Source organism: Panulirus ornatus, chromosome 58 (assembly GCF_036320965.1).
Source record: "Panulirus ornatus isolate Po-2019 chromosome 58, ASM3632096v1, whole genome shotgun sequence".
NCBI lineage: Eukaryota > Metazoa > Arthropoda > Malacostraca > Decapoda > Palinuridae > Panulirus > Panulirus ornatus.
This window is the reverse complement of record NC_092281.1, coordinates 17611349-17635279: the sequence shown is the minus strand read 5'-3', so window position 1 is coordinate 17635279 and position 23931 is coordinate 17611349. Positions and strand designations below refer to the sequence as shown.

At 45.9% G+C, this 23931-nt stretch overlaps 1 protein-coding gene across 4 annotated transcripts in view; it reads left to right on the top strand.

Annotated features, from left to right (window-relative positions):
* Nucleotides 1-23931, top strand: part of LOC139766591 (serine/threonine-protein phosphatase 2B catalytic subunit 2-like) — a 401759-nt gene that overhangs the window by 326648 nt on the left and 51180 nt on the right. For all 4 annotated transcript variants that reach the window (XM_071695445.1, XM_071695444.1, XM_071695446.1 and 1 more), the window contains exons 5-8: nucleotides 12255-12366; nucleotides 14682-14827; nucleotides 23192-23331; nucleotides 23832-23909. In XM_071695445.1, the coding sequence (XP_071551546.1) occupies nucleotides 12255-12366; nucleotides 14682-14827; nucleotides 23192-23331; nucleotides 23832-23909 (476 nt within the window). The remainder of the gene's footprint in view (nucleotides 1-12254; nucleotides 12367-14681; nucleotides 14828-23191; nucleotides 23332-23831; nucleotides 23910-23931) is intronic.

Here is a 23931-nt window from a genome sequence, read left to right as displayed (position 1 = left end):
TTCTTGCACTCGTGGTTTTGGGTGTAGGCCCCATCCCCAGATCAGTGTGAACGTGGTGAGCACGCGAATTGCATGCAGTACCTGGAGGAGTGTGCTGGTGCTGCAGGTTGGTGTCTTTGTGAGGCTTGTTTATTACTCGGCGCCGCTCCTGCCTCTTTCCTACTACCTGTTGCCCCATGGCTTCGACTCCATGACACCGGAGGGGCTGCGTGGCCTGGCTTGCGTGGACGGTTTATCTCTGGCCATGGATCATATGGCCTCCGTCAGCACACCACTGATATTTCTTTAACCCCAGGAGCATAACAGAATGACCCTGCCCCATTAACATAACAGAATGACTGACCCTGCCCCATTAACATAACAGAATGACTGACCCTGCCCCATTAACATAACAGAATGACTGACCCTGCCCCATTAACATAACAGAATGACTGACCCTGCCCCATTAACATAACAGAATGACCCTTAGGTGTGCTGGCCCAACCTTTGAACTGCTCCTTAACGGTTTGTTGGATGTTAGTCCATCATACCCAAGGGTCGACCCATCGTGCTCTGGGGTAGTACCGTCGTGGTCAAACGATTATAAAAGGCTCCATCCCAGATGGGGGTGCGTTGGTGGCCGTTGGTGGGTGGTGTTGAGGTGTGAGGAAGGTGGTCCATGGTGGGTGTTGACTCATGCAGATACCCCATGTTGCTTCGGTTCGTGGGTCACCACAGCAACTTCCAGGTTTGGTCTCGCTGTCGTCAGTGTCCAAAACATTTCTGCCGGTATCCCCAGCAAGTTTAAATATGTTGTGACCCCATGCTCATCGTAGGAGCGGTAGCGCAAAAGGATTATAGAGGCCAGAGGGCTCTCCGAGTCTATCTATGCATTGTCGATTTAATTTGTGCATACTATCTGCAGTACATGGGGCTGAGACACCTAGGTATTTAAAGGAGACATAGTCAGTAGATTTTTCATCAATTTTCCGCTTAGATGGTCCGCTCCTACTGCTACCAATTCGTTTATTGAAGGCCATGGTTTTGTCTACATGTTTGTTTAAGACCGTCGGACCTTTGCCTGTTGGCGGCCCGTTCAATATCTGCAGAAATGACAAAGCCAAGGTTTTCACAGGCTGTGTGTATGCAGTTAAGAACTGTTTGCATGTCACGATATGTTTTGGTGTGTACAAGAAAATCATCAGCATAACTAATAGCGATATTCCTGGGATTTTCTGGAGATGATTTCAGTAACGCGTTGAACAAGATGGGGCCAAGCACTCCACCTTGAGGAAGTGCCACGTAGCATGCCTTAAGATTCACTTTTATAGCCTTGAAAACAACACAGCAGAATTTCCCTTAGAGAGATGTCCGAGTATCTAATGCAGGAGCCGGCCACCTATATCCATTTCAGCCAACTCAACAAAATATCTTGCCCGTCAGCGATATCAAATGCGGGTTTTGGGTTAAGCGCAGGTGCTCGCTCGCCCTGCCTACCACCACCCTCCCCTTTCGTATCGGAAGTTTTCACAACAAGGATTACGTGCGTAGCTTAGGTGTCTGGATATTTTCATCCTCCTCTGCTCGTCATGCAAGGCGAGAAGTGAATGTTCTCTCCCGAACTTTTATAATTTTGAATTTCTTAGATATTTATGGTTCCGTACACCAAAAAGGAAAGCTTTTGGTTAAATCGATATGTTCAAAGAGCGAGAAGGTCCTGGACTAGTCGGTACTTCTTTCCTTACCGTGACGAGAATACAACTTCGCCAAAGGTGACTTTTCACTCTCGGTGTTTGAGTACTTATTTATGTCTCTGTCTTTATGGTCTAACTTTTCGTCAAGGGTTGTTTTGATCATCAGGGGAGAGAATCAGCTACCACCGTCACCATGACACTGTTTCTGATCATCTTGACCTGGACGTACATACCAGTTCCAGGAGAACGCTGCCACACCCACGAGGGAGGGAGGGAGGGATGGATTCAGGAAATTGTATTTCATCAGTTGACGTAGTGATGGGAGGACACAAATGTGAACTATTTGCGGCGGAGTGGTAATCACTCCGGAGCGGCAAAACATGCGCGGGGAAGGCTTCCCAAACACGCACGAGACTCGTCCCAGTGAGCAAGAGGCGTCATTATTAATCTTGTGTTTCGAGAGAGAGAGAGAGAGAGAGAGAGAGAGAGAGAGAGAGAGAGAGAGAGAGAGAGAGAGAGAGAGAGAGTCCTCACAGAGGCTGCAGGAGTGAGTGACCTGATTTGTGGCTTGGGGGATGGGTGTCTTACCCAGCGCGGAATGTTGAGATATTGGCTGATGGCGACAGGAAGGCGGTTATTGCTTATGATACTCGTTCTTTGAATTATTATTATTATTATTATTATTATTATTAGTATTATTATTATTATTATTATTATTATTATCAGTCTAATTCTTGTCTTCGACTTCCTTCTCTTTCTCCTCCTCCCTGGCTGTAGATATAGCGATGAACCAAAGGTTTCCATTATAAATCCTTTACATCGTCTGTAGTTTGCATTGTCGACAAATCCATTTTTTTTTTTTGGGGGGGGGGGGGTTATTTGACTCGATTGTGCCCTAAAGAATTTGGTATAATTCGCGACGATACGGGTGTGTTATATGGCCAGACCTGTGACTGACTGTCAGGGTTCAGGTTCAAAGGTTACGTCATCGTACCCAGGATTCGTACCGTCATGCTGAAGGGTAAAAGTTTAGGTTGGTGCCAGGGGGTGGTAGCTGGCGGGACTTGTAGACTGCTAGATTGTGAGCGGCTGTCCGGTGACGCGTGCTGGCAGCTAACGTAGCGCGACAGAAAAAAAAACAAAAAAAACCCCCGATGTTTACGTTGGTAGACGAGCAGTATAGCGCAGAATTACAGGGTCATGCTGTTAGAGGAAGGCCATTGCGCCAGATGGGTTGTTAGAGTAGGGCTATTGCGTTAGAGGACAGGTTTACGTTGTTAGAGGAGCGCTACTACGTTAGATGGCAGGTTTAGTTGTTAGAGGAAGGCTGTTGTGTTAGATGACAGGTTTACGTTGTTAGAGAAGCAGTTTAGCGCTAGATGACAGGATCATGTTGTTAGAAGAGCTATTTTGGTGTACGTAGTAGGGTTACATAGAGGAGCTTTGTAGCGCTAGATGACAGATTTACAGTGTTAGAGGAGCGGTTTAGAGCATGATGGCAGTTTGACATCATCAGAGCGGCGATAAAGCGCCAAGGGTCCGCGAGGGGTTTGCGTAGCTACAGGAATCGCGCACCGCGTGAGTTGGCGAGGACAGGTTGGCGACGGAAGCGACGCGGCGTCAGTTAGCGGGTCGCCTTTTAACCCGAGGAGCGGTGTAATATGCACGTGATGAGGGGGGGGGGGGGAGGGTTAGGGTAGGGGTGATGGTAAATAAAAGATGTTCTGGGAACAGTCACGCTATACTTGGTGACTGAAATAGCCCCTGGGGGAGGCGTGTGTGTCGGCCCAAAATAGTCCCGACGCACTTTTATGTACAGGATCCATTACCCTCAGTCCGCCGCCAGTGCCGCCCGTCGTAGAACACTTCCCTGGAGCTCTCTGCAACCAGCGTGGTGTAGCGAATATCCCTGACCCGCTACGAGAAGTATCGGTGATCCTGATGTCGTAGCAGGCAGGACTCCCGGTGGTAGGAACCCGGCTCCCCTCGGCGGGTCAGAGGAGCCACTGGGCTGGCGTGAGTTTGGAGTGCAGACCCCGACCCGTCGGTCGTGTCTGTTTATGTAAGAGGCCGAGATGCACTGGGAGGAAGAAGGGAGGAGTGAGGAGAAAAAGAAGAGGGAAGGTGGAGAGGCGAGTAAGTAGCTACATAGAAGATGGGCGGGAGTGACTTGCCGTTCCACCATCCTGGGATAACACACAGTACTCGCCCACATCACGTACACGCCCACCTCACCAAACGATCACATCCACGCGTCCCCAACACACACACACACACACACACACACACACACACACACACACACACACACACGTGCATGCTCACATACCAGCACATGTCCCCCCTACCCCAAGCCCTCGGCCTCGCTGCCCATCCAATTCATGCATGCTCTCTCCACGCACGTACATGCTCCCATGGACGTGCTTCCTCCCCTCCTGACAAATTCAGACAGCAGTCTCACACGCACGCCCCTCACACGTTTCCTCAACGCAGTGCCCATCTTTTTACCTTACACAGGGGGTGGTCTCAGAAGTTGGGAATCGGTCGGTCACAATTTATTCCTTACCTTTACTTCAGCAAATGGTCGAGCGGCACGGCATCAACTTGCATACACATGCCGCTGGACACGGATCACTCAAGGGCATATGTATGGATGTTTATGCCATGCAATTTGAACCGTTATCGTGAACTAAAGGTGAGCAGCGAATTTTGTCTTGTGGATGTAAACTTCTGAGGTTGTCCAACTTTCCTTCCGAATACCTTCCGTTCATTTCTGGGACTGCTTCTTGTTTCTGGGTCCCGGGGTTTTGTGGCAGAGTTCTCCAGGTGAGCGGTTGATACGCCATACTGACTGTTCGTCACAGCAGTCTGGCATACATGGGCAGGGCAGGTGATTTGTTATGGTATACCATTAAGGAGCTGTTTTCTCTTGACACAGACAAGCTGGTCTGTGAGAGTTTCGTGATAATGGTCGAATGACCAGACGTTCGCTCTGTACGTTTCCACGCACGTCTAAACTATACGTGTTATGCCGCCTCGTGCGGACACACCACGTGCACACTCCCATACGCAGACCCATACGAAGCAGCCAGTTGTAGTATACCACCGAAGCCACATCGAACCCATCCGACCTCTTTTGCAGACAGTCATTCAAGAACAGCCCAGTCCCAACCACTGTGGAAATCACCACTGATTAATACACCGTATATCAGCCTCCACTTTTTCGTTTGTTTCAAGACGGTCTGCTTTAAACCTCTCCTTACCGTCCCTTTTTTTTAATTGCTTCACAGTTTATTGTTCTGTGTTATTGCGACCTTCAGCCTTTGGCTCTCTCTTATTATTAATATTATTATTATATTTCTTCTTCTTCATCTTTTATTATTATTATTATTATTATTATTATTATTATTATTATTGTTGTTGTTGTTGTTATACTATAATTCTGTTACACCTGTACCGCACTTATTACCTGCCGCGTCTTGGTGTCGCCTTGAACACGAACTTCACGTGACGTGCGCCGCCGCCGCCACCACCCACCAGGTGATATTACTGACGCCTCACACCATCTGACCTCCTCCAGCACCGGCTGCCTCACCCATCACGTTGCAGGCGGTACACTGCTCGGTACTTTGCCGGCTGCGTCACTACCACGTAACAGGTACTTTGCAGCCTGCGTCACCGCCAAGTAACAGGAGCATGACGTTACGATCCTTGGGCACGACGGTGCTATCCTTGAGCAGGACGGTACGACCCTTGAGCACGACGGCACGACCCTTGAGCACGACGGCTGGACGCGTGAGCAAAGTGTCATACCACAAGTCAGCACGACTTTGCGACCCTGAAACACGACGTTACGACCTTTAGATATGATGGCCTGACCTTTTACATGATCCTTGAGGCTTAGGTCAAAGTCCAGGTCATCATCCCCAGGGGTCGTGGTGTTGTGCTCAAGTAGCCAATGGCTTTATCGAGAGTTCCTGACTTGTATCTTTTTTTCCCTCGGAATTTTCCCCGATTTTTGCTACCACAGTCGGCGTTCACCTCTCTAGTGATGAATGCCATCTCAATATTTTTTTCTTTCTCAAAATTAAGCTTTAGAATTGTCAAGAGTGCGTGCGGTACATGGTGACCCGAAGGAAAAAGCATTCATTTGCTGTCACACACAATAATTTGATGTATGTCGTTCTGAATTGATGGTGTGGTGGACAGTCTACAGAAAACTCTCAGTGGCTGCAAAGAACAGTCTTAAAGAACATTCATAAAGGGGATGGCCTGTATCGTAACATATAGGTGAATACAATGACACCTTGACATTAGATCCATCTCTTTTATGTTAGCCGAGATGGCAGACACGGGCAATTGAATTCCCTAGATAACGCTATATATATATATATATATATATATATATATATATATTATATATATATATATATATATTATATATATATATATTATATATTATATATATATATATTATATATATATATATATATATATATATATATTATATATATATAAGATCATGAGAGGCAAGTGTTTTGGGAGCAGCTAAATGAGTGTGTTAGCGGTTTTGATGCACGAGACCGGGTTATAGTGATGGGTGATTTGAATGCAAAGGTGAGTAATGTGGCAGTTGAGGGAATAATTGGTATGCATGGGGTGTTCAGTGTTGTAAATGGAAATGGTGAAGAGCTTGTAGATTTATGTGCTGAAAAAGGACTGATGATTGGGAATACCTGGTTTAAAAAGCGAGATATACATAAGTATACTTATGTAAGTAGGAGAGATGGCCAGAGAGCGTTATTGGATTACGTGTTAATTGACAGGCGTGCGAAAGAGAGACTTTTGGATGTTAATGTGCTGAGAGGTGCAACTGGAGGGATGTCTGATCATTATCTTGTGGAGGCTAAGGTGAAGATTAGTATGGGTTTTCAGAAAAGAGGAGTGAATGTTGGGGTGAAGAAGGTGGTGAGAGTAAGTGAGCTTGGGAAGGAGACCTGTGTGGGGAAGTACCAGGAGAGACTGTGTACAGAATGGAAAAAGGTGAGAACAATGGAAGTAAGGGGAGTCGGGGAGGAATGGGATGTATTTAGGGAATTAGTGATGGATTGCGCAAAAGATGCTTGTGGCATGAGAAGAGTGGGAGGTGGGCTGTTTAGAAAGGGTAGTGAGTGGTGGGATGAAGAAGTAAGAGTATTAGTGAAAGAGAAGAGAGAGGCATTTGGACGATTTTTGCAGGGAAAAAATGCAATTGAGTGGGAGAAGTATAAAAGAAAGAGACAGGAGGTCAAGAGAAAGGTGCAAGAGGTGAAAAAAAGGGCAAATGAGAGTTGGGGTGAGAGACTATCAGTAAATTTTAGGGAGAATAAAAAGATGTTCTGGAAGGAGGTAAATAGGGTGCGTAAGACAAGGGAGCAAATGGGAACTTCAGTGAAGGGCGTAAATGGGGAGGTGATAACAAGTAGCGGTGATGTGAGAAGGAGATGGAATGAGTATTTTGAAGGTTTGTTGAATGTGTCTGATGACAGAGTGGCAGATATAGGGTGTTTTGGTCGAGGTGGTGTGCAAAGTGAGAGGGTTAGGGAAAATGATTTGATAAACAGAGAAGAGGTAGTAAAAGCTTTGCGGAAGATGAAAGCCGGCAAGGCAGCAGGTTTGGATGGTATTACAGTGGAATTTATTAAGAAAGGGGGTGACTGTATTGTTGACTGGTTGGTAAGGTTATTTAATGTATGTATGACTCATGGTGGGGTGCCTGAGGATTGGCGGAATGCGTGCATAGTGCCATTGTACAAAGGCAAAGGGGATAAGAGTGAGTGCTCAAATTACAGAGGTATAAGTTTGTTGAGTATTCCTGGTAAATTATATGGGAGGGTATTGATTGAGAGGGTGAAGGCATGTACAGAGCATCAGATTGGGGAAGAGCAGTGCGGTTTCAGAAGTGGTAGAGGATGTGTGGATCAGGTGTTTGCTTTGAAGAATGTATGTGAGAAATACTTAGAAAAGCAAATGGATTTGTATGTAGCATTTATGGATCTGGAGAAGGCATATGATAGAGTTGATAGAGATGCTCTGTGGAAGGTATTAAGAATATATGGTGTGGGAGGCAAGTTGTTAGAAGCAGTGAAAAGTTTTTATCGAGGATGTAAGGCATGTGTACGTGTAGGAAGAGAGGAAAGTGATTGGTTCTCAGTGAATGTAGGTTTGCGGCAGGGGTGTGTGATGTCTCCATGGTTGTTTAATTTGTTTATGGATGGGGTTGTAAAGGAGGTAAATGCAAGAGTCCTGGAAAGAGGGGCAAGTATGAAGTCTGTTGGGGATGAGAGAGCTTGGGAAGTGAGTCAATTGTTGTTCGCTGATGATACAGCGCTGGTGGCTGATTCATGTGAGAAACTGCAGAAGCTGGTGACTGAGTTTGGTAAAGTGTGTGGAAGAAGAAAGTTGAGAGTAAATGTGAATAAGAGCAAGGTTATTAGGTACAGTAGGGGTGAGGGTCAAGTCAATTGGGAGGTGAGTTTGAATGGAGAAAAACTGGAGGAAGTGAAGTGTTTTAGATATCTGGGAGTGGATCTGTCAGCGGATGGAACCATGGAAGCGGAAGTGGATCATAGGGTGGGGGAGGGGGCGAAAATTTTGGGAGCCTTGAAAAATGTGTGGAAGTCGAGAACATTATCTCGGAAAGCAAAAATGGGTATGTTTGAGGGAATAGTGGTTCCAACAATGCTGTATGGTTGCGAGGCGTGGGCTATGGATAGAGATGTGCGCAGGAGGATGGATGTGCTGGAAATGAGATGTTTGAGGACAATGTGTGGTGTGAGGTGGTTTGATCGAGTAAGTAACGTAAGGGTAAGAGAGATGTGTGGAAATAAAAAGAGCGTGGTCGAGAGAGCAGAAGAGGGTGTTTTGAAATGGTTTGGGCACATGGAGAGAATGAGTGAGGAGAGATTGACCAAGAGGATATATGTGTCGGAGGTGGAGGGAACGAGGAGAAGAGGGAGACCAAATTGGAGGTGGAAAGATGGAGTGAAAAAGATTTTGTGTGATCGGGGCCTGAACATGCAGGAGGGTGAAAGGAGGGCAAGAAATAGAGTGAATTGGAGTCATGTGGTATACAGGGGTTGACGTGCTGTCAGTGGATTGAAGCAAGGCATGTGAAGCGTCTGGGGTAAACCATGGAAAGCTGTGTAGGTATGTATATTTGCGTGTCTGGACGTGTGTATGTACATGTGTATGGGGGGGGGGGTTGGGCCATTTCTTTCGTCTGTTTCCTTGCGCTACCTCGCAAACGCGGGAGACAGCGACAAAGTATAAAAAAAAAAAAAAAAAAAATATATATATATATATATATATATATATGGAGCTAAAAAGATTTTGTGATTGGGCCCTAAAAATGCAGGAAGGTTAGAAATGAACACAGGATAAAGTGAACTGGAACGATGTGACATACAGGGGTCGACGTGCTATCGGAGGACTGAACAAGAGCATGTGAAGCGCCTGAAAGAAGCCATGAGAAGGAGTGTGGGGCCTAGTTGTAGACTGGGGGCTATTGTTACGGTGCATTGCACATTTCAGGTAGAGAATGGGTGTGAACGAATTCGGCCTTTCATCTTCTGTTCCCGGCGCTACCTCGCTGACGCGGAAAACAGCGAACAAGGGTGATATATATATATATATATATATATATATATATATATATATATATATATATATATATATATATTTATATATACTAGCCGAAACCAGATACACAATTTATCGACCAACCTCTTGAGGAAGATGAACAGCAGGGTCATGTGTGGATCGAGTGGCGCTACCAGGATTCGAACAGACGCGTTCCAGAATTCACTGCTTTTAGGCCCTTGTTTTCCTGGTTTTTGATATAGTCGTGTTGGCAACTCTTGACTTGATCTAGTGGCCCACGTGTTTCGACTTGATCAAGACATTACAAGGCTGTTTAAGGCTATACAGATATAGAGGAGTAGGAAGAACGGTAATGAGATGGACATTGGGCCCTTCTGTCTGACAACCTAGTGCCCCCGCCTTCGGTTCCTCCTCCTCCTCCTCCTTCCTCACCCTACCTACACGAATTAACTGTCAGTGACCCGGTGTTACTTCCAAACTTCCTGGTTAAACTCTCCAGACTAGACCATTGTCATATAATCTGATCATATGATACGGTTGATCGATGTTGCTGAAATGAGAGAGTCATCTTGCGTGAACTTATTTAAGTTAAAGTGTTTAGACGTGTTGATTGGAAGGTGTTGTGACGGGAGATAGGGTTGTGTGAGGCCTGCCATGATGACGTCTGATATACACTACCACCACCTTCGCCACCGCACCTGGTCCTCTGGACTCGCCATGCAGGGCGGGTTTGCCTTTTTTCCATCACCAGCTGCAACCTGAGGGGTCGGGAGGAGAACCTGGTCACAAGTGGCAACCCAGGTGTTGTTGGGGAGGAGGACCTGCTCACTAGTGTCAACCCAGGTGCTGGAGGGACCTGTTCATCAGCGGCAACCCAGGTGCTGGAGGGACCTGTCCACAAGCGGCAACCCAGGTGCTGGAGGGACCTGTCCACCAGCGGCAACCCAGGTGCTGGAGGGACCTGTCCACCAGCGGCAACCCAGGTGCTGGAGGGACCTGTTCACCAGCGGCAACGCAGGTGCTGGAGGGACCTGTCCACCAACGGCAACCCAGGTGCTGGAGGGAGGAGGTTCTCGACCCCACTGCCATCCCAGGTGTTGGGGGGGGAAGGAGCTCTGCAGCTCGTGTCGCGTCCCACTTTGATTATAATGTTATTAAAAGATTACATAAGAAAAACTTTATTGGTGCTTACTTTCCTTGCGTCACCTTATTGGTAGGTCAGTCGGCTTTCCCTGTAGGGGAAAAGGTCTTGGAATCGTTGAGATTCCTACGTGCCTTTCGTCGGAATTTTATATTACCTCGGGAAATGAGTTAGATTGAGTTAGGTTAAGCTGGGCCCTGTTTTTCTTTAACTAAAATTTATCCAGCGTGCCTTATACCAACGTTGTGAGCTGAAATTTATCCATCGCGCCTTATACCAGCATTATAATCTAGTCCAGCCTCATTTAACCTGAACTAGCTGCTTTTGCACGGAAATATACAAGTCCTGCTTTAAGTTGGGGGTCTTACGTATTGTAAAGTAGTTGTGTAAAGGAAGCCTGTTAAAGCTCAAATAATGTGGCGCTTGGAAAGTATTATATATATATATATATATATATATATATATATATATATATATATATATATATATATATATATATATATATATGACCCATCTTCAGCTTGGATTCAGTTTCCCCTCCCCACACTCGCACACCTCTGACCTTTACGATGATTTCATATCTGATTGCACCTGAAATCTGAGAGTTGCTTATCTACGGACCTTTAAAAGTGAGGTGAGACCACATGGTGTGTATGCATTTCGAACGAATATATATTTCATGAGGGGTACATTAAAAAGAAGGGGGTGTTATTTACCGTGTTGGGACGGGAGAGTAATGGGTAGCCTCCACTCTTGCCTCTTGCAAAACCAGCTCGGAGGAGACCCGGCGGTTGCGTTACCATCGCACGGAGCAAGAGGATGACGGTGTAGTGAGTCGTGTGGTGCGGGCTTTTCAATCATGTTGTTGGGAGCGATTTGTGAGGAGCTGTACCGTGACGGAGACGAGAATTCCCTCATCAGGATGGGTGTCAGGCAGAGGAGAGGGGTCCAGAAATGCAAGAGTAGAAAAGGTTTTGATCCAAGGCGACTGATAGCCTAGAGGAATTAGCAAGTTATCAGTAGATCTCTCTCTCTCTCTCTCTCTCTCTCTCTCTCTCTCTCTCTCTCTCTGTCTCTGTCTCGGAATGTTGATCTATCAGTTGTGCTCGGTATCTTGGGCAGGACTTCGAAGGGGTCGGTATGATATGATGGTCTAAAGTTCTTTAAGAAAAAAAGGGAAAAAGAAGAAGTCTTAGTCAGTAGATCTTACCTTCACATTGGATGTTTATGAAGCTGGTCATTTTGTTGTTGTTTTTTTTTTAGGTTGATGGGGGAGGGAGGGAGCGAGGGGGGTGAGGTGAGATGAGGGGGTGGGATGGGGGTCGATCATCACAAGGCCACGGGTGGGTCAGGGCTTGGGTGTCAGCAATGGAGCTTTGAAAGTAACTTGGCCAAAAGAAAAAAGAAGAAAAAACGAGAGGGAGAGGGGAGAGAGATTGATGCTGCTTAATTGTTCATGGCGGCGCTCTGACACGTCCTCCACACGGGGTCACCACTTGTAAAGAGGAGGGTATCGTAGGACGTCGCGCCAGGCCTGGTGCCTGGGCACAACAGTCACAGAGATTACCAGGAGTGCTGGAAATAACAGCAGTAATGAGGTTTAGTTTTAGATGTGTCAGTATTAGATGTGTCTGAAATAAAACTAAATGTTTATTCTTAGTTTAAGTTTGTTAAATACTTTTAGATTCTTTAGGTAAATTGTGTTATTGTATATTTGATGAATTTGTGTGCCTTTACCTTTTAAGTTGTCGTGGCTGACGTGGATATGAAGACTAATTGGCGTTTTTCTCTCTTTTCAGTGTGTTCTTTATCTATGGGCGCTTAAGATATGCTACCCCAGCACGTTATTTCTATTAAGAGGAAACCACGAGTGTAGGCATTTAACAGAATACTTTACATTTAAGCAGGAATGTAAGTACTCTCTCTCTTTATTAATGTCACTTTATGTTGTTATCATTACCACTAATAATCTCTATTTTTTTTTTTTCATTCACTTCCAAATGAAGGTCTACTACCGGATAGTTTTATAGAATAAGTCTCCCGCCCGCCCCCCTCCCACTTTTTTTTTTTTTTAAATCTATTGAGGTTCATAGTCAAAATGTCTAATTTACTAGTAGCTCCATCCTTGAGTTAGAGCAGTAGGAGGTGGAAGGAGTTGACGGGGGGTCTGTGCGTCATGTGTCGACCGACGACCTGGCCACAGCTGTCCCAAGGCCTCCTTCATAGGCTCACGTCTCTTGCTGTTTACGCTTGGCCCACGGAACCAAGACTCACCATGTACCAGTAAGTCGTCCCGACCCCCACCCGCTCACCATCCATCTCCTCTCCCCCCCCACCCACCCACACCAGCGACCCTAGTTTTCCTCCACCAGTGACTCTTCACCATCCTCCACCAGTGACGCCTCACTAGCCCTAGCCCCGCCCATCCCCACCAGTGAGTCACCATTATCCTCTGGCGACCCCTCACCATCCCCCGCCGGAGACCCAAACGGTCCTCCAACATCGACCCTCACCATCCTGCACCGGTGGCCCCCCTAACTGTCCTGGATCATTGACCCTCACCATCCTCCACCGGTGACCCCTCACAATCCTCTTGTAACTCACCCTGACGATCCACTAGTCAGAGACCCTGACGATCCACTAGTCAGAGACCCTGACCATCCACTAGTCAGTGTCCCTGACCATCCACCGGTGAGGGATCAGGGCGATTAAAGACGTAGTGACCCTAACCAGCGAGGGACAGCAGGATGACTTGGAATGGCCTTTAGTGACACGGGGTCACGAGTGGCGCGGCATTATTTGAGTGCTGGGCGGGTTGCGAGTAGCGGACTCCGCCGACCTACGAGTGATAGGACTTGTTGATCCACGAGTGATAGAACCTGTTGATCCACGAGTGATAGAACCTGTCGATCCACGAGTGATAGAACCTGTTGATCCACGAGTGATAGAACCTGTCGAACCCGCGAGTGATAGAACCTGTCGATCCACGAGTGATAGAACCTGTCGATTCACGAGTGATAGAACCTGTCGATCCACGAGTGATAGAACCTGTCGATCCACGAGTGATAGAACCTGTCGAACCCACGAGTTATAGAACCAGTTGATCACGAGTGATAGAACCTGTCGAACCCACGAGTGATAGAACCGGTTGATCCACGAGTGATAGAACCTGTCGATCCACGAGTGATAGAACCGGTTGATCCACGAGTGATAGAACCTGTCGATCCACGAGTGATAGAACCTGTCGATCCACGAGTGATAGAACCTGTCGATCCATGAGTGGTAGAACCTGTCGACCCATGAGTAATTAAGCCTGTCAGTATATCGGTGATAGAACCTGTCGATCCATGAGTATAAACCTGTTGATTTACGAGGCATAGAACAACATCAGCCCAAGAGTGAATGTTGATCCACGAGTGTGAATTGGGCAGTGTGACCTTTGCGGTCCACGAGCGACTAACCCATGCGGTCCGTTTTTTGCAAGCTGACCACCAGTTGACTAGTGATGCCTGACTATCCACCAGTTAACTAGTCTTGCCTGACGATCCACCAGTTGACTAGTGGTGCCTGACGATCCACCAGTTGACTAGTGGTTCCTGACGATCCCCCCAGTTAACTAGTGATGCCTGACTATCCACCAGTTTACTAGTGGAGCCTGACGATCCCCCAGCTAACTAGTGGAGCCTGACGATCCCCCAGTTAACTAGTGGTGCCTGACGATCCCCCCAGTTGACTAGTGGTGCCTGACGATCCCCCAGTTAACTAGTGGTGCCTGACGATCCCCCCAGTTGACTAGTGGTGCCTGACGATCCCCCAGTTGACTAGTGGTGCCTGACGATCCACCAGTTGACTAGTGGTGCCTGACGATCCACCAGTTGACTAGTGGTGCCTGATGATCCACCAGTTGACTAGTGGTGCCTGACGATCCACCAGTTAACTTGTGGTGCCTGACGATCCACTAGTTGAGTAATTGACCCTGTTGATCCACCTATTGTCCCTGAGGGTCCGCCGTATATCCTGTCGATCCATCATTTCACCCTTATAATCCTATAGTTAACCCCGATGATCCATCCGTGTATCCCACTGATCCACCAGTTGAACCCCCCCCCCCCTCCCAAGGATCCACCGGTGACCCCTGGCGATCCAAGCAGTACCACCCTGGACGATGCAGCAGGTTGTCATAGTGTGTGTAGTTAGTTGCTCAGCCTGTCGTCTCACGCCCGCAGGTAAGATCAAATACAGTGAGCGGGTGTACGACGCGTGCATGGAGGCGTTCGACTGCCTGCCGCTGGCCGCGCTCATGAACCACCAGTTCCTGTGCGTGCACGGCGGCCTCTCCCCAGAGCTACACACACTCGACGACATCAGGAGGGTAAGTCTTCCCACCTTTGTCACTCTGTCCATCTTTCTCGTGTCCCCGCCTGTCACCTTGGCTCTCTCTCTCTCTCTCTCTCTCTCTCTCTCTCTCTCTCTCTCTCTCTCTCTCTCTCTCTCTCTCTCTCTCTGTGGTCATCTCTCCTTATTCTCCCTCTTCAGTATTGTGTTCTTACACTCCCTGTCACGTTCTTCTTTTCTGGCTTCCCAAAATTGCCCTTCAGGTAAGACTGGACACACTACAGCAGTTGGTAGTGTGCAGTAGTTACTGTGGTAACACAGCCTCGGCAGATAAATGATAAAGACAGATCTTTGTCATTTTGTTTTATCACTTGATATATATCTTTCTACGTGTCATGGGCGTGGGCAAGGATGTTTACAGGCATTGTAGGGACGTGAGTGTGTGGAGTTAAAGAGATGTAGGTGTGAGGGGTTACAGTTGGTCACATTCATTGAGGATTTTGGGTTTTTAGACCCAGGGTCTTTTTTTTTTTTTTTTTTTTACAAGTATCGCGTCGTCAAATACGTCCCATGTCTTTCAAGACAGTTCCAGAGATCATGAAACAACGTGAGATTCTGGAGTTCTGTGATGGAGGTATTTACATAAGCACGCGCGAATATGACAGTCCTTAATAATTAGGCCTCTACCTATATGTAGTATGTGAACAGCAGAGTAGCTTATCTTTGAGCCGCTCCGTCCCCCCTCATGCTCTCGTTGCACAGAAGTCTTGGATGAGGGGAGAGAGAGAGAGAGAGAGAGAGAGAGAGAGAGAGAGAGAGAGAGAGAGAGAGAGAGAGAGAGATATGAGTGAAGCTACCACAGACACACACACACACCTGGTAATCCTTGTCACAACCCTCACTCACACCGCCTGTAATCTGACTTGACTTTATCCTTTTATACCAGCAACAATGCCTGGATGTATGCTCCGGGAAGGGGGACAAAGTATGGTTTACCGAGTAAATAATTCTGCTGGAGAGAAAGAAAAGAAAAAGAATGGTAGAAACTATGTAAATTGTTTTTGATATCCTGTGGCTAAGCTTTATATTAATGTTGTGGTGTGCGAGTGTTGGAGGAGTATTGTATGGCTATTGGCAAGGCTCCAGACCGGACGGAGAAGAATCGTAGCATGGCCCCTCGGCCATCCACTGGTGTCCTGTGTACAAAGCACAGCTGTGTATGCCTTTGCAGGGCAGCCCTTCCTTCACCCACTCCCCTCTTGGCTGGCGTTTTGGATAATAATCCTTGTTACTAAACGTTCACCAATTACCTGGGAACTTTTCCTTTTGCTAAATTGTAGGAAGGGGAGATGCACATCAAACGTAGCTTTCATGGATGCGCTCTGACACTGTGCTCTCTCTCTCTCTCTCTCTCTCTCTCTCTCTCTCTCTCTCTCTCTCTATATATATATATATATATATATATATATATATATATATATATGTGTGTGTGTGTGTGTGTGTGTGTGTGTGTGTGTGTAAACATACCTGTATTCTTAGGGAGATTAAGTGAGAGATTTTGTACCCTCTACGATTATATGTGGAAGGTAAGGTATTAACAGGAAGAGAACCCCAGAGACGACACGTCTATCCACAACGAAGATGTAGGGCCGTGCGACGGATGGGAGCCATGTACATAAGATATGCTCCACTTCAAGAATGTCGCCTTAAACTGAAGCGGATATGCTCGAGTTGTTATTGTTGTTGTTTAGCGTTGTTGGGTCAGGGGCGAGTGTCGCAAGGGGTGGTGGTGTTAAGGGGGTGAGAGAGAGAGAGAGAGAGAGAGAGAGAGAGAGAGAGAGAGAGAGAGAGAGAGAGAGAGAGAGAGAGAGAGAGAGATCATGTGGCTACAAATCGTATCATCTCTCGTAGTGGTATGAAAATCGGACCATGGGCCTCATGACCATGAATACAGACCGTGGATCGCATTGTTATGAGCACGAACCATGGATCACATTATCATGAGCACGACCCATGAATCACAATACTTTGAGCACTACCCATTAACAACATTATTTTGAGTACAAACCATGAGTCGCATTATTATGAGTGTAGGTCATGTATCACAATGAGTGTTGTGTAACCATGGATCACAATACTGTGAGAACAGACCTTGGAAAAGATTAATGTAAAACAGGATACGGTGATAATACAGGCAGTGGTGTTGGGGAGAATCAAGGTGATGTTGCATGCAGTGGTGTTGGAGAGGATCAAGGTGATGATGCATGCAGTGCTGTTGGAGAGGATCAAGGTGATGGTGCATGCAGTAGTGTTGGAGAGGATCAAGGTGATGATGCATGCAGTGCTGTTGGAGAGGATCAAGGTGATGATGCATGCAGTGCTGTTGGAGAGGATCAAGGTGATGGTGCATGCAGTGGTGTTGGAGAGGATCAAGGTGATGGTGCATGCAGTGGTGTTGGAGAGGATCAAGGTGATGATGCATGCAGTGGTGTTGGAGAGATCAAGGTGATGGTGCATGCAGTGGCGTTGGAGAGGATCAAGGTGATGATGCATGCAGTGCTGTTGGAGAGGATCAAGGTGATGATGCATGCAGTGCTGTTGGAGAGGATCAAGGTGATGATGCATGCAGTGGTGTTGGAGAGGATCAAGGTGATGATGCATGCAGTGGTGTTGGAAGGATCAAGGTGATGATGCATGCAGTGGTGTTGGAAAGGATCAAGGTGATGATGCATGCAGTGGCGTTGGAGAGGATCAAGGTGATGATGCATGCAGTGCTGTTGGAGAGGATCAAGGTGATGATGCATGCAGTGCTGTTGGAGAGGATCAAGGTGATGATGCATGCAGTGGTGTTGGAAAGGATCAAGGTGATGATGCATGCAGTGCTGTTGGAGAGGATCAAGGTGATGATGCATGCAGTGCTGTTGGAGAGGATCAAGGTGATGATGCATGCAGTGCTGTTGGAAAGGATCAAGGTGATGGTGCATGCAGTAGTGTTGGAGAGGATCAAGGTGATGATGCATGCAGTGCTGTTGGAGAGGATCAAGGTGATGGTGCATGCAGTGGTGTTGGAAAGGATCAAGGTGATGGTGCATGCAGTGCTGTTGGAAAGGATCAAGGTGATGATGCATGCAGTGGTGTTGGAGAGGATCAAGGTGATGGTGCATGCAGTGCTGTTGGAAAGGATCAAGGTGATGGTGCATGCAGTGGTGTTGGAAAGGATCAAGGTGATGATGCATGCAGTGGTGTTGGAAAGGATCAAGGTGATGGTGCATGCAGTGCTGTTGGAAAGGATCAAGGTGATGATGCATGCAGTGCTGTTGGAGAGGATGAAGATGATGATGCCGGCATTGATGTTGGGGAGGATCAGGTTGATGATGCATTCAGTGGTGTTGGAGAGGATCAAGGTGATGATGCATGCAGTGGTGTTGGAGAGGATCAAGGTGATGATGCATGCAGTGCTGTTGGAGAGGATCAAGATGATGATGCTGGCATTGATGTTGGGGAGGATCAGGTTGATGATGCATTCAGTGGTGTTGGAGAGGATCAAGGTGATGATGCATTCAGTGGTGTTGGAGAGGATCAAGGTGATGATGCATGCAGTTCTGTTGGAGAGGGTCAGGGTGATGATGCCGGCATTGATGTTGGGGAGGATCAGGGTGATGATGCAGGTTGTGGAGTTGTCGAGGATCAGGGTGATAATCAAGTTGTGGTGTTAGGGAGGAATCAGGGTGATAATTCATGCAGGGGCTGGTTATGAGTGGGCGGGCGTCTGTGATACTTGCTGCAGTGATCTTGTCACACATCTGCTGATCCGTCATTAGACCTTTTTTTTTTTTTTTTTTAGGAGAGACGTGTCATTTTTGGCGATCGCCGAGTGATGACTGCACGATCCATGGGTATGGTCTGGTCAAAGTACACACCATCTTCATACCCAAGGATCGTCGCGATGTTTGCTGGAGTTGATATGTGTGTTTGTTTGTCTGGTGGCTTGTGTGGGTGGGTAGGTGGCGAGCCCCGGGCGGGCCGGGCAATGTGTGTGGGGCGGAGCGGCACTGCGGCAACTGGTGGTCGTGGCCGTGTGAGCAGCAGAGGCAGGCGCGGCGGCGCGACCCGACACTGGTTACCTTGGCAACGCTTGGGATCAATCCCGTCCCCACCCGCCTCTTACCCGCCCGCCGCTAGTCCTCCCTCGCCCTTGTCCTGCTCCTGATGGTGCTGTGTCCGCTTCTGCCGTTGTTAGTCCAGTCGGCCTTGGATGCCATGACCTCTTGCTCCCCCCCCCCCTCCCATTCCTTGTCCGCCCACTGTTTATCTTTACATAGGGCTCAGAGCCTTCTCGAGTCAGGTCAGCGGAGGTCTGGGTCAGGGGTGGGGGGAGACCTTACACATGGCTCACGGCGTTTCAGAGTCGGTGCAGAGGAGAGGCATGGGTGGGTGTAAGGATGATATAATTTAGGCACAGTCTGCTACTGCCTGTCAACGTCAGTATAGGAGATGGATAGTGCTTGGAAAAAGACTTTGATGCTCAGAGTGGTTTTAGAATTCTTCGCTATAGGAGAAAAATGAAATAAAACTAGTTAATAATGGGGGTAAGGAAATGGTATTTAGAGAATTTTTCTTTTATAAGGATTTCGAATAATGTCTGGTTCCCCTCAGCAAACGCTACAAACCAGCCGTTGCTTCTTCAGAGATGATGGCAGACTGGGTTTTGTGAACCTGCAAGGTGATAAAGACAGAATTGATGATGACACTTCAAAGCCCTTATGATTTCCACACTAGAAATGTGCTAACATCACCCCATGAAGACGAACGAAATTATAGAGGGGGGGGGGGGATACGAACAATCTCTTAAGCCCAAAAGGATATAGAAAAAAGGCAATTGCTGGCGGTGACAGAAATCTGACTGTTCTTTGAATGTCGTACTGGAGAGAGACGTACGTACACCTGGAAAGTCTCAAGAGGCTTGGTCCTTAGATTAGACCGAGGAATCATGATCCCCATTGACATAAGGTATCATGAGTACAGCATTATGTAGCATCCTTTGGGAAAAATGAAAAAAATTACGTAGACAAATATCTATAAAGTGTACCTGTAAGTCAGGTTTTATACGGAGTTTATATGTCTGTGGGCCGCGACCATAAAAGCTTAACTGGTCAAAAAGTTGTAAGGCAGCCTAACTTATAAAGCAACCTAGCTGTGAAGCAGCCTGGCATTATAAAGCAACCTAGCATAACGAATAAAGACATTATGAAGCAGCCTAGGAGGCTAGTCATAAAGCAGCCTAGTGTAACTAATCAAAAAGTTATATAAAAGCAGCCTAGAAACGAACAGAGCAGCCTTTTACTAGTGACGAACAGTTCCCGCTGGGCTTATGTTGGTTGAGCCGAGCCTCCACAAGCAACTTCAGGCATACAAGAATTATACAGGGAGGAAACCTTTCACAGTCATCACAATCAAGGAGAGAAATATGCTGAAGAGACTTTATATACGACCTGTACCCTTCCAGGATCAGCTTCACCGGGGATGAGAGAGAGAGGAACAGAAGCGAGGAGTGAAGGCACAGGCATACGAGAAACATCACCTGTGAGGTCGGATTGACAGTGAAATAAGAAGGGAGGAATGAATGAATGACTGGAGGTAGTACGTTGGTCACACTGCAGCTGTTGTGGCTCAGATGTTTAGCCCTGTTTTATGGGTAAACTTAACAGAATGGTCACCACCGATACTTGGAGACTAGAATCTTGTCCTGTCTTGAAATTTTCCTTTTGCAATTGTGTTATGGTCAAGAAAATCCTTCACTCGGTTTGTACTTATATATATATATATATATATATATATATATATATATATATATATATATATATATATATATATATATATAATCTCCAAAGATATGAAAGGATGACCTAACTCTCTCTCTCTCTCTCTCTCTCTCTCTCTCTCTCTCTCTCTCTCTCTCTCTCTCTCTCTCTCTCTCTCTCTCTCTCTCAGAAGTTATGTCTGAAATTTTCTTGTACATATACTTAAAAGCTGTTCAGATATTTGATGGAAGACAGATTGTCTCCTTGACAATTTTCCAAATGTTTCCCGGGCACTAGCGGCAGGTTAAGGAGAAATTTGACTCCCAATCTCTTCTGGCACGCAGAATCCCGAGGAAAGTATATTTCTTTCTAGATAATCATCATATTGAGGCCTTTTCCACTTTTTTTCACCTCCCTCGTGAGTGTGTGTGTGTGTGTGTGTGTGTGTGTGTGTGTGTACAACGGAATAATAAATGCAAGGTTAAGAGTTGGTACATGATGGGTGTACTTTCTCCCCACAACACACACAATAGTCACACAAACACACACACACACACACACACACGGGGTGGTGAGAAGCGAAGAGGATCCTGTCAACTTAACAAGTGGCCTTAAACAGGCTCCTAAGTTGGTCTAATGCATGGTTGGTGAAATTCAACCTTAGCAAAAGTATAGTAATGGGGATGGGATAGAGTGAAAGAAGGCTTCATTATGATTATCATCTTGCAGTATCTAAGGTTCATGATTCTCTGTGTGAAAGGGACTTGGAAGTCAACATCGTCTGTAACTTGTTACCAGAGTTCCACACTAGAAGTGTCCGCAAAAGCCTTGTTTCCTCCCTCATATTTTCAAAGGCCATGTCACACATTTCAGTACTTTGTCGTCTCTCTTTCTACCTTGATTACCATCTGCTGACGTTTGGGCATGGGATTGGCAAGGATCCTGAAGTATTCTAGGTCTGTGTTTTGGGTCCTTATCCTTTGAATAAGGCGTGGTAGTGATGAGATGTTCCAAGTAGCAGCTGCCCCTAATTGTGAAGTTTGAGCACCCAGTGCGCAGACAATCTCGTGTCTACCAACATTTTCTTTGCTTCCAGATGAGAATTCGGGCTTACTGCTTCTTAGAAAAGTAAAAGCCAGCCATCTTGAAGCACACATGGAAGAAATTCAGCACTCAGAAAAGAAGTTCCCAAAATGAAGTGGCAGCCAGAAAGATAAAAAAAAAAAAAAAAAATCCTTCTCAAAGGAAAGCCAAAGGCTTTAGTCTCAACGATCAGATGTATGATAATTATTTCACCCTGTGAGCGTCATATGCTTGTACGTTGGCCGTTTATCGCCTTCTGATATATGGAGGGGCGCATAAGACTTTTTGCGTACACACTAGTTCAGGAGAGAAAATGTTTGCTGGCAAATGTCAAGTAAAGTTTTCAAGTATATGGACAAGGATATATTTAGCACGCAGTTCATAATCTACGTAAGGCCAAAACTAGAATATTCTTCTCAAGTTTGGTAACCACATAAAGAAGCAAAAAGGAATAGAAACGGTCCAGAGAGAGAGAGAGAGAGAGAGAGAGAGAGAGAGAGAGAGAGAGAGAGAGAGAGAGAGAGAGAGAGAGAGAGAGAGAGAGAGAGAGAGAGAGAGTTGATGTCTCAATATCCACATTTTATCGCGTCTTCTAAAAAAATCAAAACACTCGTCACTTCACGCTGCATTGTCTGCACAAACTAGAACAGCAGGCATTAGCAGAGAGTCTCTAGATCCAGTAATCCAAGGGAGTTCTAAAAGAGTTTCATCTCAGCTGCAAGTCATGCAGTTGAACCAGTTATTGTGACGGTCAGGGAATAACTAAGTGTTGTTCTTCAGCTATGGAGACCCATTATTCTAATGCTCAGCAACTAGGTATATGTCATGTACAGGTAAAAACGCTGTACATAAGTAAATGTTTGATGTACTTGATTAGAAAATCAAATATGCTTAATGATGCGTTCAGTGGCATAAGACGTCGAGCGAGGGATTACTGGGGGGCTCGGAATGCGTTAGAAGACGTCATGTGGTAGAGATTTGTGGATTTGCATGCCTTGAGGGGGTTAGTAACCAGTGTTTGCTTTTGAAACGGTGGACCACTAGGCTGGTGAAGTGTAGTTTTAGGTGGCGTAGAAATGCCAAGGGATTCTTCTTATGTACATCTGGTACCAGTTGGTGTTCTAGAGGCATTTAGTCTTTTTTTTTTGTTTGTGTTGTGTTGGTGAGGGCAGTGAATATCTTGTGCGTTGTATGTGATACTCTGCTGAATGGTTAGCGTTCTCTTGAGTGTATAATTAGTGATGAATGTACATTATACATTGATTTGTTATAGGTCTTTCTCATTTGCTGCAATTTAATTTGCTCGACAAATAGTGTTAAGAACAAGTGAGGGAAGTGAATATCTTGTGCGTTGTATGTGATACTCTGCTGAATGGTTGGTGTTCTCTCGAGTGTGTATTAGTGATGTATGTACATCATACATTGATTTTGTTATAGTTTTTTCTCATTTGCTGCCATTTGATTTGTTTGACAAATAGTGTAAAGAACAAGTAATTGAAATGTTTCTTTCTCCTCAGTTGGACAGGTTTAAAGAGCCTCCAGCATTTGGCCCAATGTGTGATATACTTTGGTCTGACCCATTGGAAGATTTCGGCAATGAAAAAAATGCAGAACACTTCTCCCACAACTCAGTTCGAGGTTGTTCGTACTTTTACAGGTAAAGCTTTAGGCATTTAAAGCTGTTTTATCATTTTCAGAATATCTTTCCCTTGTATATGTAGTATGATTAAAGCAAGAGAATGACATATACTTTCATCTAAATGTAAGCTTAAAAAAAGATTAAAACTGATTATTTTGGAAAAGGTATAGATCTTTATTATTGTACTGAATAATAGAAAGTGATTTAGCTGAAAATAGATTTAGAAATCAAGAATATAGATTTTATGGTTATAGATTGTCATATCATGAGAAAAAGTTGAAAAAGATTCAATTGTGATCAAACTCCTTTGTCAGATATAAGTTGAATTATTTGTACATTTCATAAAAGAGAATCATGATTTTAAGACTTTTATGAAAATCATGACATGTTATACTTGTGATTTGTTTTTGTACTGTACATCAGCCATTGCAGAAAGGCTATGTTCAAGTCACTCTTTGTGAAAGGTAGTGAAGAAATGCTACTGTTAAATGTATTTTGATGTGTGTTTTCTGTTTCAGCTATGCAGCCTGCTGTGACTTCCTACAACACAATAATCTTCTGTCCATAATTAGAGCCCACGAAGCTCAGGATGCAGGGTAAGGCATTATACTCTGTGCC